The following is a 19,092-nucleotide window of genomic DNA, read 5'->3' on the forward strand; positions in this document are numbered from 1 at the left end:
AAAATAATTAAAGCCAAATAATTTGAGTAATTTACAGCCAGCTAATGAATCACAAGGTTTTATCTTCCCTAAACAAGGACAATTAGGAGCAAATGGTTTACACATTCCAGTACTTTGTGTGTTCACTCATGTTCACCCTCCTCTTGTCATGAATAGAGAGTCTTGAACATATCAAATGCTCATTGCACTTTTATTCAGTGAGTAAATGATTGGGAGAATGAAGCTGGGGTTGTCTAGACATTTGATCCTCTAATTCATAAGCTCACACAGGTAAGTAAATAAATATGTGCACTGGATTCCCACAAGTTGATGTCTTAGGGAGGACCTCTTTGCTAAAATCCACTTCAAAGTCCTGTCTCCTTTTTAAATAGAGGAACAGCATGATTTACAGGCTGAAGAGAATGAAGTCAAGGGTGCCAACAGTTGGGGAAACACATTCCTTAGTCTGTCAGAGAAGGAAGAAGCTGAATTACAGAAGCCTAGAAAGGGGAGTTCTTCTTTTGGTCCCAGTGAAAGATGCTTCTAGAACTTTTGGCTTATCGGGAGCCCTGAACCACATTGTAACCTGGTGGCGAGTTCAATGGTTCTGGATTGGTGTAGATGGTTTGGAAGACTATCGGCCCCTGGAAAAGATAGGCACAGGAGGTACATTAGTGAGAACCGTGTATGCAAAAAGGCCTTTAGACATTCTGGGCAGGAAAGGGAGCCTGAAGGCCCATCTGGTCCCCACACTCTTTGGGGCATGTTTACACCCTCTGAAGGTCCTACAAACTCACGCTGTTGTGTGAATGGCGGAGTAGTTGGTTGCCATCGTGGGCAGACATGCAGGCAATGCAGAACTCCAGGAGGCTAAAGATGAACAGCACAGCAGAAGTAGCTACTCCAGGGGACTAGAATCAGAAGGAACACAAAGTCATGAGTACTGCCCCGGGAGTGTGAAGTTTGGCCGAAAGCATGGCTTTGCTATGGACCATGGCTAGGGCTTTGAGGAAGTCCTCTAACCTCATCTCAGCCTCGTGGAGAAAATATCTCACCAGGTTTTGTGAGGGTCAAGTGCATTTGTAAAAGAATTATTTTAACACTTACTACCTGTGTTCTTCTAAGGGAAACATTGTTTAGGGAAACACCTTGATGACTTGTTTCAGGTATAGGGCACGAGACCTAAGGATGGGGTGTGGAGTGAGACAGTGAAAGAGTGAAACTGTTCTGTGTAGGAAGTGAATAGAAATTTGGGAGTAAGGACAGGCCACAGAGAGGAGAAGGAAATGACGGGACCAGAAGGTGGAGTCTGCAGGAGAAGGCATCTTGTGAGAAATTAAGACATTACAAAACAGGAATGTCTAACCTCCAGGCATCAGTAGTTACCTCCACCATCCCTCTGAACCTTTAGAGAAAGTCAGCTACTAAAGCAACCTTCCTGGCTTGCGACCATGGCATTTTGTGGAGAGAAATCATTGGGACTGTCTTTATAGCTGGGAAAACAATCAGTAAAAGGATCCCCATATGGAACTAATTCAGCAGTAGATTTCACGTGAGCACCAGGAGACATCTAAGCCAGGGGTGGGGAATGTCTGGCCAGGCCCAAAAAATCATTTGGTCTGGACCTGCCATAGCAGGGGTTCTCAACCTTCTGGCCCCTTCAATACAGTTCCTCATGTTGTGACCCAACCATAAAATTATTTTCGTTGCTACTTCATAACTGTAATGTTGCTACTGTTATGAATTGTAATGTAAATATCTGATATACAGGATGGTCTTAGGTGACCCCTGTGAACGGGTCGTTCGACCGCCAAAGGGATCGCGACCCATAGGTTGAGAACCGCTGTGCCAAAGCATTAGAGGTAAGTTAATTAAATGTTTGACCAAATATAACAGGTTAATTTTTAAGTTGGTAAGTTTGTATGGCCTGCAGGGGATGTTATAAATATTCAAATGGGCCTTGGTAGAAAAAGGTTCCCTACCCCTGAATTCTAAGCCCATCCCTTGCTGTTCTCCAACAATGCTCAGGAAAATGGGGTCTCCCACTGTGTCTGGGAAGAGAGTTCAGGTAGAATCCACTTTATCATAAAAGGACAAGAGATGAATGACCCCAATAACCACTTGGGTTCCAATTACAGGAGAGAATAAATATGAAAGTCAAAGTGCATGGCACATGGTAGGTACCAAGCAAATATTTGTCAATTATGATTTTTAAAATGGCATTGGTGATAGCTGGCTGCTCAGAGAATCCTCTCTTATGGAAAGACCATTCCTCTTCACTTTCCTTTTCTTCCCTCCCTATTTAGTAAGCATTTATTAAACATCTGCTTGCTACGATTGGTTAAGAAAGCATCCTGAGAGGCACAATCTAGTGAGGATGGCAGATAAAGATGTAGATAATTATAATTCAAATCAGACATGGTAAGAGGTATAAATGAGTCAAAAATAGTGTCTCAAGGCATTAAGGAGAGCTAGTTTCTCAGTAGAAGATTCAGTGATGTGGGTGTGAACATGTGTCCAGGCAAAGGGGATAACAGGATGGCGATGTCTTAGTCAAGATATCACAGAAGCTTAGGGAGAAGGGCCCTTTGCAAATGAAGCTGGTCCTTTTCAAATGTATTTTTTTTTAATATTTTTTTATTGATTAAGATATTACATATGTGTACCCTCTACCCCCCCCCCCCCCCCCGCTCATCTCCTCACCCCCCCGTTGTCCGTGTCCATTGGTTAGGCCTATATGCTTGCATATAAGTCCTTTGGTTGATCTTTCCCCCTTGCCCCCACCCTCCCCTACCTTCCCTCCAAGGCCCGACAGTCCAATCAATGCCTCTCTGTCTCTGGATCAGTCCTTGTTCATCAGTTTATGTTGTTCATTATATTCCACAAATGAGTGAGATCCTGTGGTATTTATCTGCTCTCCAGTTCCATCCATGCTGTGGCAAATGGTAAGAGTTCCTTTTTCTTCTTCCTCTTCTTAAAGAATACCTTTCAGCATTTCATATAATGCTGGTTTGGTGGTGATGAACTCCTTTAGCTTTTTCTTATCCGTGAAGCTCTTTATCTGACCTTCCATTCTGAATGATAGCTTTGCTGGATAAAGTAATCTTGGTTGCAGGTTCTTGCTATTCATCACTTTGAATATTTCTTGCCACTCTCTTCTGGCCTGCATGGTTTCTGTTGAGAAATCAGCTGACAGTCGAATGGGTACTCCCTTGTAGGTAACTGACTGTCTTTCTCTTGCTGCTTTTAAGATTCTCTCTTTGTCTTTTGCTCTTGGCATTTTAATTATGATGTGTCTTGGTGTGGTCCTCTTTGGATTCCTTTTGTTTGGGGTTCTCTGCGCTTCCTGGACTTGTAAGTCCATTTCTTTCACCAGGTAGGGGAAGTTTTCTGTCATTATTTCTTCAAAAAGGTTTTCAATATCTTGCCCTCTCTCTCCTTCTGGTACCCCTATAATTCTGATGTTGGTACGCTTGAAGTTGTCCCAGAGGTTCCTTACACTATCTTCATATTTTTTGAATCTCTTTTCTTTTTTCTTTTTCGGTTGGGTATTTTTTGTTTCTTTGTATTTCAAATCTTTGACTTGATTCTTGGGATCCTCTTGTCTGCTGTTGGATCTCTGTAAATTATTCTTTATTTCAGTCAGTGTATGCTTAATTTCTAGTTGGTCCTTTTTCATGTCCTCCATGGTCTCACTATACTCCTTGAGGGATTCATTAAATTTATCGGCGGTTTCCATAAAATTCTTGAAAAACCTTATAAACGTGGCCTTGAACTCTATATCCAGTCGTTTGCTTTCCTCCGTTTCTGCCATTTGTGACCTTTTTCTTTGTCTCCGCATTTTGGCTGCTTCCCTGTGTTGATAGAGTGGCCCTGCGCGCCAGGTGTCCTGTAGGGCCCAGTGGCTCAGCCTCCCCAGTTACCTGGGGTAGACACTCTTGGTGCACTCTTGGTGCCTTGGTTGTTGTAGGATCACTGGGAGGAATTGACCTCCAGGCCAATTGGCTGTGGGGATCAGCTGTGTCTGAAGTGGGAGAATGGTCCCCCTCTGACCACTGGGTACAGTGGCTCCTGGATCTAAGGAGGTGCTAATTCAGCCCCTGCCTGAGGCCACACAGCAGGAGCCACGAAGAGGCTCAGCTGTGAAGCAATGCAAGCCGCTGCGGGGCCTTAGGCCTTCTCTTGGAAGTTCCGGGTCTGCCTGGCTGGGCTGTAGTTAGGTACATTCACATGCAAAAGCCTCTGCCGCAGCCTGGGTGGGGCGGGGCCTCAGGGAGTCAAAGGGCGGTGAAAGCAGCTATGGTGATTCTCCGCGCCCCGAGCCGCGTGTCTCAGTGTCCCGGTAACGGCTGCAAGCACCTCTGAGGGAAAGCCGCCCTCAAGTTCGCCTGCTGCCGCCTGACAGACCAGCCTCTCCCCGTATGAGCCCTGGGTCCCCAGAGACCCGTTGGAACCGGAGTTCAGAGCAGTCGGGAGCTTGTGATTCAAAAAGACAGCCACGTCCACAGGCGCCACCCCCTTTCCGCGCGCGCGCCCGAGCCGCCGCCGTACCTCTGCACTTCACCTCCGCAGCTCCCCTGGCTCTCAGCGTGCCCCTGTTTTCTTCTAGTTGTAGAAATTACACTCAGCCAGCCTTCCTGTTGTTCTGGACGATGTTTGCTCTGGCCCTTGCGGCATTCTTCAATTGTTGTGTGAGGCGACAATTTCCCGGTGTTTATCTATGCCGCCATCTTAGTTTCTCTCAAATGTATTTTTTAACAACAACATTCTTTCATAAATAAAACTTTCTAATGGGAGGGGAGCTAGAGGCTGGGTGAAAAAGGTGAATAGATTAAGAAGTACAAATCAGTTCTAAAATAGTCAGAGGGAAGTAAGTTAAAGTATAGCATGGGGAATGTAGTCAATTATACATTGTAATGACTATGTACGATGTCATGTGGATAAAGTCTTTATTGGGGTGATCACCTCATTAATTATATGTGTCTAATTATTATGCTGTATACCTGAAAATAATATAGTATTGTATGTCAACTGTATTTGGAAAAAAACAAACACCCTTCCATGAGGGAGAAGGGATCCTCAAGCAGCTTAGATAGTTATTATTTGGTGAGCATTAATTCATGCTTATTGAGCCCTTGCAGTGGCTCATCTTTTGCTAAGCTATGAAGTCCAGCTCTCCTTGCTCAGGACTGAGGCAGGAGGAGGGTGGGTGGCCAGAAGGGAAGAATTCTCTTTCCAAGGTCAGACATGGGCAGAATGAGATTAGAAGTCAGGTGGTAGTGTCTCAAGCCAGTGTGATGACTGAGAAACTGGTGAAAATGACTGGATTCTGGATTCATTTTAAAGATGAAACCAGCAGGATTTTGCTGAGGAGTTTGCTGAGAGGTGTGGGAAACAGAGAGCAGGTCAATGATTTCACTACGTTTTTGTCCTCAGTGACTGCAAGGATGCAGCTGCCATCAACTGGCAAAAGGCAACCTGAGAGAAGGTTTGGGAAGTAAAATCTAGAGATGAGATTTGAATATGTTAACTTCAAGATAGTGAGTGGACAACTGGATACAAGAGACCGGAGTTTCGAGAGATATTTTGTGGGAAGCTATGCAACTGGAATCATTTTCATAGAGAAAGTGTTTCAAGTCACCAGACTGGATGACACTGCCAAGGCAGGGAGTAGAGAGAGAAACAGAAGATTGAGGACTGAGCGTGCAGAGAAATGGGGTGGTAGCTGAAGTAACCAATGAAGGTTGGTTTGTTTTTTAAGATGAAAAAACAAAAGTGTGTTTAGATGCTTATAGAAAATCTGTAGCAAGAGGGGGAAAGTGATGTAGAAGAGATGTGGGGACAAGGGAGAGAGGAGAAGTACATGGAGTGATAACCTTGAGTTGGGCAGAGAGGACAGGGCTGCTGGGCAGAGGGAGACATTGAATTTACATGGAACTCATCCATAGCTGCACTTTCAGATCTGTTTGGACCAGTGCCCAGAGGACCTGAGATGTGGTGTAAATGCAAAAACAACACTGGATTTCAAATATGTGGCACAAAATATGCAAAATATTAGGTTAATAATTTTTTAACCCAAATTACATATTGAAATGACATTTTAGATCAATTGGGTTAAATAAATGTACTATTAAATTAATTTCACCCGTTACTTTTTTTTTCATTTTTAAATGTGGCAACTAGAAAATGTTAAGTCATATATGAGGCTTACATTAGATTTCTATTGGATAGCATGGGTCTATATATAGCAAATGAGAATTGGCTCATTTGTCTATGCATATTCTATGGCTGCTTTCACAATGGGTTAAGTACTTGCAACAGAGACCAGATGGCCTGCAAAGCCTTAACTATTCACTCTCCATCCCTTTTCCGCACACTTTTGCTGAGCCCTTTGTCCATAGTAATGGGCAAGAAAGCAAGCATGTGGGTAGAGGTACAGCTTGGTGGGTACGGTGCATTATCTGTATAACTGCATCTAATTCTCCCAACAATGTCATAAGGGAGGAACTGTATTTTTCTTTTCTTTTTAAAAAGTCTTCATTGTTGAAAGTATTACATATGCCCCTTTTTTCTTCCTTTGGCTTCTTAGAGCCTGCCCCCAACCCCTTATTGTTTGTGTCCATGGGTTATACATATATACAAACAAGTTCTTTGATTGATCTCTTCCCACCCACCCACCCACCCACCCACCCACCGACCTTTGCCTTCCCTTTGAGATTCAACAGTCTGTTCCATGCTTTTATGTCTCTAGATCTATTTTGTTCATTAGATTCCACATATGAGTGAGATCATGTAATACTTGTCTTTCTCTGACTGGCTTATTTCGCTTAGCATAATATTCTCCAGTTCCTCCATGCTGTCTCAAAGGCTAAGAGATCCTTTTTACTGCTGCATGGTATTCCATGGTGTAAATGTACCACAACTTTTTTATCCACTCATCTACCGATGGTATTGTTTTATAAAGATAGAAACCAAGACTAAGAAGTCACATGCTTAGAGTAACAGCAATAAAGCTACACACTTGAAACTCTGTTCTGATTCTGACAGCATCTCTGTTTTCTTTGGTGCTTGGTGAAGAGGCTTGGTGGTCAGGCCTTTTCCATGATTTCCTAAACATAGCTAAGCTGGAACCCAGAGGAGCATTGGCCAAGAGGAATACTCACCACACCCCAGTAAAGATAGTTGGGATAGTAATAATGTAGGGGGTTGATAATCAGCTCTGTGATGAACAGTGAGATTCCAACCATAGAACAGATTGCACTGATGATGTTCAAGGCCAAGCTGCCATTCAGCTGAAGAAGAAGACACAGAGGGTCAGGATATGAGAGAAAAATGATTGTAGTTGAGTTGAGCATAGATTAAACTTGTGATTCTTAATGTGCATTCCTAGAATCCTAGTTCTGGAGCAAGAGGTGTACTATGCAAAAAGGTAAAATGGTGGTGAATTAGCTTTGAAAACACCTGGGCTGAAAAATGTTAAACAGGTATTTTGTGCAGGACTTCTCAGAGCCTTTAACATGGATTATGGATCTTCCAGAGAGGGGACTACTAAATAGATATTCCCACCCCCCTCCCCCAAGTTTATCTAACCATAAAGTATCTTGCGGGATAAGTATCCCCAAGAATAATCTTTGGGAAACACTTGACCCATTTATCCCCTAGGAAATGGGTAGGAAACTTAACCCAAGTGTCTTGGGATGTGACAGGCTCTGATGTTCCAAAATTCTGGTAAATGTGCAGAAAGGCATGCCCAGAATTGACCTTCCCTGTGGAGATTTTAAAATAGATCTCATCTGGTTTGGGACTGGTTCAGTTTGGGGCCCCGTGCCCCAGATAACCTGCTTGTGAGAGAAGCAAAGGTACTTTCTTAATCCAGTGCTTGGGGACCACCAAGCCTTGCTCACGTTGATTCACAGAGCTTATTTGGCAGGATTCCTTTGGGAAGCTGCTGTCTGAGCCTCCCCTGGCTTCCCTGTAGAAATGTTGGCACTGCGCTCTGTGTGCTCCAGGCAGTCAGTGCCTGCTCTGCTGGAGGGGAGCCCTGCACCCCAGGTAGCTTTTTGCCTCCTCTTGTAAGATCCTCTTAGGAAAGTTATTCTCTGTCTCTCCACACCCTGATGCCTAAATGAAGTTGTTTGTATTGCCCTTCCTTTCCCCGAGTCTTCTGAACTCTTTCCCCAGTTGTGACTCTGGTCAGGTTCATGTGGTCCTGTAAATGAGCATGCATGTCAGTGCCCTGTGTCTGGTTATAAGCAGGTTCAAGGATGAAGGAGGCATTGTGTGTGAGCGTCTTTCCCCTGTTGTGTGTCTCTCCTAAGGGTCCACAGCTGGGAGAGCCTGTCTCAAGATGGGACTTACCAGGCAAGAAGATCTCGGTAGGTGTTCTGATGCCACTGAGAGGGATCCTGAAATGATGAACTGGCACAGAAGAGAGGGTGTTTAGAAAGAGGTTGGGTCAGGGCCCCACCTTCAGGCTTCTGTGTTTCTTATCAAACATATATTCTCTCATAAACACTAGGATCCTCTGCTGGGACCTCCCACTCAACTGAGGGGAGAGAGAGCGAGAGAAGAAAAGAAGAAGGAAAGGAAGGAGGAGAGGGAGGGAGGGAGGAGGGAGTTAGGGAGGGAGGGAGGGAAGGAAGGAGGGAGGAAGGGAGGAAAGAAGGAAAGACTATTTTGCACCCCTGACAGGGCAGTGAATTGGGAAAATATATATTTTAGAACCCACTTTACCTGGTTTTAAACTCTAACTTGAAACTCATGTGATCTTGGGTAAGTTATTAATTTCTCTAAGTGTATATTTCCTCTTCAAAAAATTGGAAAAACTATTTATCTTCCTAATCATTATTGAGATAATCAGTCCCTTGCATATAGCATTTGGTATATCTTGCCCATGGTAGATCCTGTACATGGCAAATACCCAATAAAATTTCTCCTTTTCTTGCCTTTTATTTTCCCACATGCACATCTTGTTGGTCTTCTAAAAGGATTCACTCAGGCACGGGGGCTCTTGGGGAAAGAAGGAAGGGGTTCCGTATTTTCACTGCTTTTGGATATAAGCCCAACATTAGTCCTTACCTGTCTACAATTTGGTGAGTGTCTTTGGTTAATCAGAAAAATTTTGCCTTTCTGTGATGGCAAAGATCAACTATGAGGGCTACAGGGTAGATTGTGTGCATTTATTTCAACACTGATGTTCTGCAGGCATAGTGGCTGATGGGATTCCCTGCTGTCAGTGACAGTCTGAAAGGACGTCAGCTATGGTTTAATGGAAGCTTTGCTCAGCCCTACATGAAGTGCTTTTAACTTTGCCTTACTTAACTCCATGATGGCCCATCAAGCACCATTATTGTTCCCAGTTTAAGGGGGTGTGGACTGAGGCTTAGAAATTTTAAAGAACACACCCAAGACCATCCAGCAAATAGCATATCTGGGAATCAAATCCAGGTAATTGACTCCAGATCTCATGTTCTTAACCCTCATCCTGAACTCATTCCACCTCAGAGTAGATGCCTGTATCTTGGAATGGAAATGGGTAATCACAATGAAAACTTACTCTAACCACCTGTGCCTTGTAAGAAGAATGCCATTTTTCCTATAAGTGGGAAAATTAGTCTTAATTTTATGTTTTCTGCAGACTTTGTAGGAAAGGAAGGAAACAGAAGGCTAGATTTCTGGTGTCCCTGCTGGTCCTTTTAAGGTGCCTAAGGAGAGGGCCTTTGGTTTGGAGGAGGACCATATGATATTTAGAAAATAGATAGTCCTGTAGTCAAGAAGGCAATGCAGAGCAAAGGTGCCCTGCAGGGAAAAGGGAGGGTGGTGTCATGAGGGCTGATGGGACCTGAGCAGCCTGGTGGAAGGGGAGATGGCCACCAAGGCCTTTGAAATGCCCTAAGAGAATCTAACACTCAATAGGAACTGTTTTGTGGCTGTGGTGTTAGTCTTCTCCATTTTCCCAAACTCCACAGAAGTCTGTTATACACACAGGTGTCTGTGGTTGGCTGAGTTCCAAGTTTGGGTCTGTGCTGAACAGAAAGGGCACTAAGAAGAATGTAAAAGGACCATAAAGGCAATACATTGGAGAAGAGAAAGGACCTGTGGTTCTTAACCTTCTAAGAGGTTCCAGATCACCCTGAGAATGTGATTAAAAACTATGGGCTTTTTAGAAAAAAACCTAATATGTTACTACAAAATATTAATCTGTGGATTCCAGGTTGAGTCCCTACTGTTTAATTTTAACGACTGTTCTATGTCTGGGCAGCCACTCTTAACTCCTGGTGGAAACATTTTCCTTCTGGAGCTCTGGCCTTGGGCTTGCGTTGAAGAACATGTGAGCGCTTGGCTGATGGGTAGGAAAAGGTTTCCTGACCTTTGAGTTGGGCTCATTAGCAAAGGTGCCTGCTGTGGGGCAATGGCACCTTACAGGGCTGTCACTTGGTATATGATCTGAATTTTGTCTCCTCGTAATCCATCTTTTGAAGTCTGAACACCCAGGACCTCCAAATGTGACTGTGTAGTTGTTTCCAGACTCACTATAGTTGGCCTTATTTTATTTTATTTATTTTTACTTTACAATGGTGTGAAAATGATATGCATTCAGTAGAAATTGTTCTCTGGATTTTGAATTTTGATCTTTTCCCGGATGAGTTCTATGTGCTAAGATACTCCCTGGTGATGCTGGACAGCAGTAGTCAGCCTCAGCTCCCTGTCAGCCATGTCATCATGAGGATAAACAACCCATTCTCTACAGAGTAGTATTTAATGCACTTTTGACGCAGGATATTTTCCATTTACGATGGATGGTTGAGGTGTAACCTCATCATAAGTTGAGGAGCATTGTATTTGAAGATAGGGCCTTTAAAGAGGCGATTAAGGTCAAATGAGGTCCTATCGGTGGGTTCTAATCCAATATGACTGATGTTCTTATAAGAAGAGATATGAGGACAGAGACACACAGAAAGGGAAGACCATGTGAAGACACAGGGAGGAAGACAGTCACCTACACGCCGAGGAGCGAGGCCTCAGGAGAAACAACCCTGCCCACACCTTGATCTTGGACTTCCGGCACCCAGAGCTGTGAGATAATACATGCCTGTTGGTTAGCCACCGAGTCTGTGCTACTTGTTCTGGCTGCCCAAGCAGACGAATGTTCCTGGTGAATAAAGCCTGAGCTGGGTGCACAGCCCACATGCTCTCTTGGCTGTGAAACTTCTGTAGCAAAGTACACAGCTTGCCAGTGTGTTGGCACTTTCTGGAACTCACTTGCAGGGCCACTGACAGTACTTACCAAGATGCCTCCCCAGAAGGGATAGCCTCCGTAGAATGAGATAGCTGTGTAGCGCCCAGGGATGATGGTCCCCAGGATGATGCCCAGGCCAATGTGTATCAGGCCGATCAGGATCTGGATGGCCTGTCAAGGGAGCCAAACGTTGAGACCTTTGTTTCTGAGGCTGGAGCCTACCCACAGCCCACCACCCCTCACACTGCTTGGCCTCCTTTTTATTTTAAAAAATGTTTCCTTTTCTTGGTCTAAAAAGTTATATGAATAATATAAAAATAAAACGTGCCATAATTTTCCCCAACTCAAAGAATTACAATCACTTACATTTTGGTGTATAACCCTCCATTGTTTTGTGTGTGTGTGTGTGTGTGTGTGTGTGTGTGTGTGTGTGTGTTTCAAAAATATATAGTGTATTCAAAATGGCCCTGCATATTTAACTTAATAATATTCCATCCCGAACACATCCCCATGGTATTAAGTAGTCTTTAAACATTTGCTTTTTAAGGATTTCCCACATTCCATTGCATGGATGATCTGTGAAGTAGTTGGAACAGAGATATTGGGCAGGTAAGATTGTTTCTGTTTTCATATGATAAACAACACTGCGATAAACATCTTTGTAGATAAGTCTTTGTGCTCATCTGTTATTTTGGTGATATTGTTTAGGATAGAAATTTATCTGTATCTCCCCCATCAATGAATATCTTGAAGTTCAAGCCCCCAGGGCCTCAGAATGAGATATCATTTGGAAATAGGGTTGCTGCTGATGTAATTAGGTAAAATGAAGTGCACTGGAATAGGGTGGTCCCAATATGACTGCTATCATTTTAAAGGAACGCCATGTGAAGTGTCACAGGGGCACACAGGAGGATGCCAAGATGGGAGTAATGCTGCCACAAGCCAAGGACCTACTGGAAGCTGGGAGACTGGCCTGGAACAGATCCACCCCTGGAGCCTTCAGAGGGAGCATGACTCCATGGATACTATGATCACAAACTTCTGGCCTCTGGAACGGTGAGACAGTACATTGCTGAGTGTTTTAAGCCACCTCATTTGCAGTGCTGTATTATGGCAGCTCCAGGAAACTAATACATATTCTTAGCCAAATGGTATATACACATGCATATGTATATGTATATGTGTATATACTACAAAAATGGCACCGAATACAAGTACATTATTTCCTTAAACTTGCACAAATGGTAGCAAATTACATGCCATGTCTTCTCTTAACCCTCCTATCCGCCCCCCCCCATTAATTATACAGCTTGTGGGTATGTCCATATCATTGTACAAGGAGGTTTCTTTTTTTAGCTCCACATTTCTTTCTTTGGATGTACAATACATTGATATAACCAGTATTACATTGATGGGTATTTCGGTTATTTCTGTTCTTTTCTATCACAAGACATGCTGCAATAAAAAACCTCATACATGTCATATTTCCCCTGTGTCCCGGCATGGCTGCAGGACAAAGTCTCATAAATGTGATTATTGGGTATTTTTATATCGTTTGACATTACTATGAGTAGTATATGGGGGTGGAGCTAGGATTTCAACCTGAGCATCCTGGATCAGAATCCATGGTCATCATTCAACCATGCAATGAAATGGGCTTCCCCTTTTCCCACACAGGACAGCCATTTTGGGAGAACATCAGTGTGAGCTCTGATCTTGTTCCCATTGGAGAAAGATTCCATTCAAACAAATTGGGTCTAGAATCCACCTTTTGTCTGGCTGGGCCCACCTTCTTCCAGAGGCCACATGGGTCAACATGGATTCTGGCAACAGGACCAACATTCCAATTTATTGCTTCTTTGTTGCTTTTCCTTCTCTTTCCTAAAATGCCCAAGATAGATAGATGGATAGCTGATGATGCTACACAGCTGAGTTTTTTCATACACCTGAGTTTGGCAAGGCTGGGTCAACTCCAGCCCCACTTGCTGAATTTGGAGTTTCTGTGTTTCTAAACCTCCTTCCCTGAACTGATTCCAGCCATGTGGCCAGTGCACACAGTGTGAAATCTCACTTACCCCTAAAACCTTGCCCGCTTTAAAGGATCTCTGGTCAGGTTGCGTATATACAGGTGGCTCCAAACCATGTAGATTCCCAGAAATTGTGTGGATTTGGGGCTGGGTGAGTGGATATTGGGGCACCTGAGACATGCTTCCTGGGATCACAGGATATCCATTGTGGGGTGCCATCACAAACACAGTATTGGCCTGGGGGCCTGCTGAAGTCATTGAATTCATGCTGCTAAAAAATAAATGCAATAGAGTCATCTCTCACATGTGCACTAATATTTACATTGAAAAGATGAGCTACTCAACACCCTATGAGTTTGTTAATTCTTTTTTAGAGATATTAGATAGGAGGTAGAGAGCACTTTCAAAAGTCAATCACAAGAAAACAAGTGAAAAGTACACAAAGATATGTAGGCTAAATATTGTGTTACTAAACAATGAATGGGTTAACAATGAGATCAAGAAAAAAATAAAAAGATACATTGAAAAAAATGAAAATGAGAACACAACAACCAAAAATCTATGGGACACAGGGAAAGCAGTCCTAGGAGCAAAATTCATAGCATTATAGGCCTACCTCAAGAAACAAGAAAAATCTCAAATAAACAATCTAACTTTATACTTAAGATACTGAAAAAAGAACAAGCAAATCCCAAAGTGAGTAGAAGGACAGGATGGAAATAATAAAAACCAGAGGTGAAATAAATAGAGTTGGAAAAAAAATACAAAAGATCAGTGAAACCAAGAGCAGGTCCTGTGAAAATATAAAGATCAACAAATCTATAAGTAGACTCCTCAAGAAAAAAAGAGAGAGGCCCTAGCTGGTGTGTCTCAGTGGTTAGAGGTTCTGCCTATGGACTGAAAGGTTCCGGGTTCAATTCCAGTCAGGGGTACATGCCTGGGTTGCAGGCCCAATCCCCAGTAGGGGCCATGCAGGAGGCAGCCAATCAATTATTCTCTCTCATCATTGATGTTTCTATCTCTTTCTCCCTCTACCTTCCTCTCTGAAATCAATAAAATATATTAAAGTGAAAGAGAGGGAGGGAGGGAGAGAGAGAGAGAGAGAGAGAGAGAGAGAGAGAGAGAGAGAGAGAACCCAAATAAATAAAATCAGACATGAAAGAGGAGAAGCAACAATGGACACAAAAGAAACACAAAGAATTGTAAGAACATATTATGAACAACTATATGCCAACACATTGGACAATCTCCCAGACATGTATAATTTTCCAAAAACAGATTCAGGAAGAATCGGATAATCTGAATAGACAGATCACAACCAGTGAAACTGAGGGAGTAATAAAAAAAATCTCAACAAACCCAAGTCCTGAACCTGCTGGGCTTCACAGGTGAATTTTATCAAACATTCAAAGAACTGACACCTAGCTTTCTGAAACTATGCCAAAAAATTCAAGAGAAGGTAAGACTCCTAAGCTCATTTTACAAGGCCAGCATTATCTTAATTCCAAAATCATATAAAGACACTACAAAGAAAGAAAATTATAGGTAAATATCCCTGATGAGCATAGATGCTAAAATTCTCAGTAAAGTATTAGCAAATCAGATCCAGCAATACATTAAAAAGATCATACACCGTGCTCAAGTGCGATTTATTCCAGGGGTGCAAAGTAAGTACAATATCCACAAATCAATAAGTGTGGTATACCACATAAAAAATATGATCATATTAATAAATGCACAAAAAGCATTTGATAAAATCCAGTACCCATTTATGATAAAAACTCTCAGCAAAGTGAGAATAGAGGCAACATATCTCAACATAATACAGACCATATATGACAAACCCATAGCCAACATCATACTCAATGGGCAAAAACTAAAAGAGTTTTCCCTCAAATCAGGAACACAGGATGTCTGCTTTCACCATGCTTATTAAACACAGCACTGGAAGTGCTAGCCACAGTGATCAGAAAAGAAGAAGAAATAAAAGGCATCCAAATTGGAAAGGAAGAAGTAAAACTCTCATTATTTCCAGATGGCATGATACTGTACATAAGAAAAACCTGAAGACCACCAAAAAACTAGATTTAATAAATGAATTTAGAAACGTAGCAGGATACAAAATTAACATCCCAAAATGCATGGCATTTTTATACACCAACTAAAGGCCCGGTGCACGAATTCGTGCACCAGTGCAGTCCCTCAGCCTGGCCTGTGGGATTGGGTCAAAACCAATCTCTGACATCCCCCGAGTGGTACCAGATTGTGAGAGGGTGCAGGACAGGCTGAGGGTACACAATCGGGGCCAGACAGGGATGATGGGCCCAGCAGGTTCAGGACTTTGGTTTGTTGAGATTTTTTTATTACTCCCTCAGTTTCACTGGTTGTGATCTGTCTATTCAGATTATCCGATTATTCCTGAATCTGTTTTTGGAAAATTATACGTGTCGGGGCTCCAGGGCATGTCCGGCCCATCTTGCTCAGTCCCAATGGGCTGGACCCCAGCAGCAAGTTCACCTACTGGTCAGAGCATCTTCCCCCTGGTGGCCAGTGCACATCATAGTGAGTGGTTGAGTGGCCTTAGCATATCATTAGCATATTATGCTTTGATTGATTGAACAGCCAACTGGATGACCAGACACTTAGCATTTATTATGTAGGATAATGAACTCTCAGAAAGAGAAACTAAAAAAAAAGACCCATTTACCATTGCAACAAAAAAATCGATATACTTAAGAATAAACTTAACCAAGGAGCTAAAAGACCTGTACTCTGAAAACTACAGGATGTTAAGAAAAGAGGTAGAGGAAGATATAAACAAGTGGAAAAATATACCACTTTATGGATTGGTAGAATCAACATCGTTAAAATGTCCATACTACCCAAAGTAACCTACAGATTCAATGCAAGTTCTATTAAAACACCAACGGCATATTTCACAGACCTAGAACAAACACTCCAAAAATTTAAATGGAACCACAAAAGACCCCAAATACGCCACAGCAATCTTGAGAAAGAAGAACAGTTAGAGGAATCATGATATCAAACTACACAACCAGGCTGAATGAGATTGGTGAAGGGATTAAGGAAAGAGAGAAAAAAAAGACTTCTGAGCACAGACATAGTATGGAGACTGCCAGAGGGAAGTGGGGTGGAGGGAGGTAGAAGAGCATTAAAGGGGGATAAATGGTGATGGAAGGAGAGTTGACTTGAGTGGTAAACATACAATGCAATATACAGATGATGTATTGTAAAAATGTATACCTGAAACCTGTATAATTTTATTAACCAATGTCACCCCAATTAACTGGATAAAAATTTTAATTAATAAATAAACAAAACAAGTACATCCTGAACCCTCACATCCACCCAGTTTTACATGTGAGAAAACTAAAGCCCAAAGTGGATAAGTACTACAGAGGGCATTTGTGTATCTCTCATCATTCCTAGCAGGGTGCTTTGCACATAGTGGTACTTGAACATTGCAGAGCTAGAGTCTCCTGGAAAACAGTGAGTCAAATTCTCTCAATTTCTGAAAAAAAGTAAACCGAGGCTGGGAGTGTGGACATGAATTCCCCTAGGTCCCAGCCATGTAAATATTCGTTAAATGGAGATCCTTATCCTCCAAGGAAGCCCATTGCCAGGGCTGATTATATTCACTGGGGGGGTTCATGCTGCTCAATGTTCTAGGTCACTTGTGAATTCTGGTCTGGTTTTAAAAATTTCTTTCTCATTTCTTCTTTTTTTTAAGAGATACAAAGTAAGTAAAATTTACTTTGCTTATTCCACTGTGCATTTCATTTGAATTCAGAACTCTTGTTTCATGCAGGAAATTTAGAGAAAAAGTAACATACCCGGAAGCAACTTTTAAATAAACCTTAGGTAGAGGTAATGACTCACAGAATCCCATATATGCAGCATAACAGAAATAGATTTGAAGACAGGATGGTATAATACATCCTCAGAAATACTCAAGTTGGCACCTCTGCTGATTAGCCATGTTGATAGGGCTCTCAGTTGTAGAACATTCTAAAATGGTATCACACAGAATTGAGTCTCCTATCTGAGAGAGTGCATTCGTTTTATCAGGTGAGATTTATAGTCTACTAGAGGCTCGGGGCACGAATTTGTGCACCAGTGGTGTCCCTCAGCCTGGCCTGCGGGATCAGGCCAAAACCAGCTCTCTAACATCTCCTGAGTGGTCCTGGATTATGAGAGGGTGCAGACCAGGCCAAGGTTCCCCACCAGTGCACGATCAGGGCTGGGGAAGGATGCGGGAGGTTGGCCATCTGGGGAGGGGCCATGGGAGGGTCCAGGGCATGTCCAGCCCATCTTGCTCAGTCCCGATCGGCTGGGCCCCAGCAGCAAGCTAACCTATGATTTGGGGCATCTTCCCTCTGGTGGTCAGTACATGTCATAGTGACTAGCCGACTGTCCCGTGGTGGTCAGTTCATGTCATAGCGAGTGGTTGAGCAGCCTTAGCATATCATTAGCATATTATGCTTTGATTGGTTGAACGGATGAGCAGACACTTAGCACATTAGGCTTTTATTATATAGGATTTTCCCATTCTTCAGACACTGCTTGCACTTTCTCTTCAGTACCATGAACCAATATACATATATTTACTAACATACTTTACCCTCTCTATAAGAGTCTAAGATCCTAAACAACAGTGACAACATTTATTAGTTACTAGAGGCCTGATGCATGAAATTCGTGCAAGTGCCTTGGCCCCAACCCCCGCCCAGCACAGATTTGTCTGGATGGAAAGATGTCCAGAAGGATGTCTGGTCTAATTAGCATATTACACTTTTATTTTATAGATAACAGCTAACTGATAAGTAATTTCATATCATATCACTTTCACTATAGTTTATTTCTAAGCTGCTCTCACAGATCTTTATACACGTAGACCATAATTTTTATAATAGCTCTGTGGGGGAGATAATATAGACTATTCTTGTTTTATAGAGAAGGCAACTAAAGATAAAGAACTCTTGTTTCACACAGGAACTTTAGAGAGAAAGTTAAAATGAATTGTAGTAACATACCAGAAAGCAACTAAATTTCCAATTTAGGGTCCTATGAAGCAGAGAATTTGAACAATTTCTCTGGCCACAAAGTCTTCCTGATTTTTCTTAAAGGATAGCACTTTGTATTAGAAATGATAAATTTAGCAGCTTCAAACAGAATTCATTTATTAGCTCATGTCTGTGTCGGTCAGAATTCTGGCATGGCATGGCTGGGGTTCCTGATCAGGGTTTGACAAGACTGAGAGCAAAGTGTCTAACCAGACTGAATTTTCCTTTCTCTTTTTTGGGAACAGATCCCCAAAAGCTAGTACAATAAACCCTGCAATGGGCTCTTACCCACATCCAGAGTTATCGTAAGCATCATATGGCAGGAAAACCTTACCAGCATCCCTGAGCTACAGATAGAAACCTTTAGATGAGGTATACTCACTTTGTTCTGCCAGTGGCTGTCTCTCTTGCTTCTTTCCCCCCTGGCTTGTTGTGGGCAACTTGTTTTTCCCTGGAAAGAACAAACGCACTGGTCTCAGGTGGTTGGTATGTTTAGAAAGATCCAAAGTCCTTCTCCTAGGTGCAGCTGCCTAGAACTGAGCTTCCCCACCCACATTTACTTCCTGTAATTGACAAGAAACCAATTAACCGCAGTTCAATTGGGTAAGTGTTAAATGGTATCCTGTGGAGAAGAAAAGGTTTGCTTGGTGCCATGGGAGAAACACACAGGAATTGATCAGGTCTCATTTTTGGGGAACCAAAATAAGACACCCACTGTCTTGGTTTTAGAAAGAACTGCCAGGAATAAGAGAAGGTGAGACTA

At 42.6% G+C, this 19,092-nt stretch overlaps 1 protein-coding gene across 4 annotated transcripts; it reads right to left on the reverse strand.

Moving 5' to 3' along the window:
- Positions 1-171: 171 nt before the first annotated feature.
- LOC132241100 (membrane-spanning 4-domains subfamily A member 8-like) lies at positions 172-18,846 on the reverse strand. 4 transcript variants are annotated; one of them, XM_059709216.1, is made up of 7 exons: positions 18,712-18,846; positions 13,294-13,516; positions 11,267-11,389; positions 8,338-8,397; positions 7,143-7,271; positions 777-890; positions 172-623 (listed from the first exon to the last, which is right to left on the reverse strand). In XM_059709216.1, exons 2-7 carry the CDS (start codon positions 13,510-13,512, stop codon positions 537-539), a joined length of 732 nt encoding a protein of 243 aa, XP_059565199.1. In that variant the 5' UTR covers positions 13,513-13,516; positions 18,712-18,846; the 3' UTR covers positions 172-536. The 4 variants fall into 4 exon arrangements, with proteins under 4 accessions (XP_059565199.1, XP_059565197.1, XP_059565198.1 ...); XM_059709214.1 differs by having other exon boundaries at positions 11,258-11,389; XM_059709215.1 differs by having other exon boundaries at positions 11,258-11,389; positions 13,294-13,513; positions 18,712-18,842.
- Between the last annotated feature and the right edge of the window lie 246 nt (positions 18,847-19,092).

This window comes from Myotis daubentonii, chromosome 9, assembly GCF_963259705.1.
Source record: "Myotis daubentonii chromosome 9, mMyoDau2.1, whole genome shotgun sequence".
In the NCBI taxonomy this organism is placed as follows: Eukaryota; Metazoa; Chordata; class Mammalia; order Chiroptera; family Vespertilionidae; genus Myotis; species Myotis daubentonii.

Coding starts and splice junctions, on each gene's coding strand:
- LOC132241100 (XM_059709214.1), bottom strand. CDS start 13,512: ATGAATTCAATGACTTCAGCAGGCCCCCAGGCCAATACTGTGTTTGTG. Junction 8,398..11,257: donor GAGGCATCTTGGTAAGTACT/GTCAGTGGCCCT, acceptor CTTCTGTGCCAG/TTCATCATTTCAGGATCCCT. Junction 7,272..8,337: donor TACCGAGATCTTCTTGCCTG/GTAAGTCCCATC, acceptor CTTCTTCTTCAG/CTGAATGGCAGCTTGGCCTT.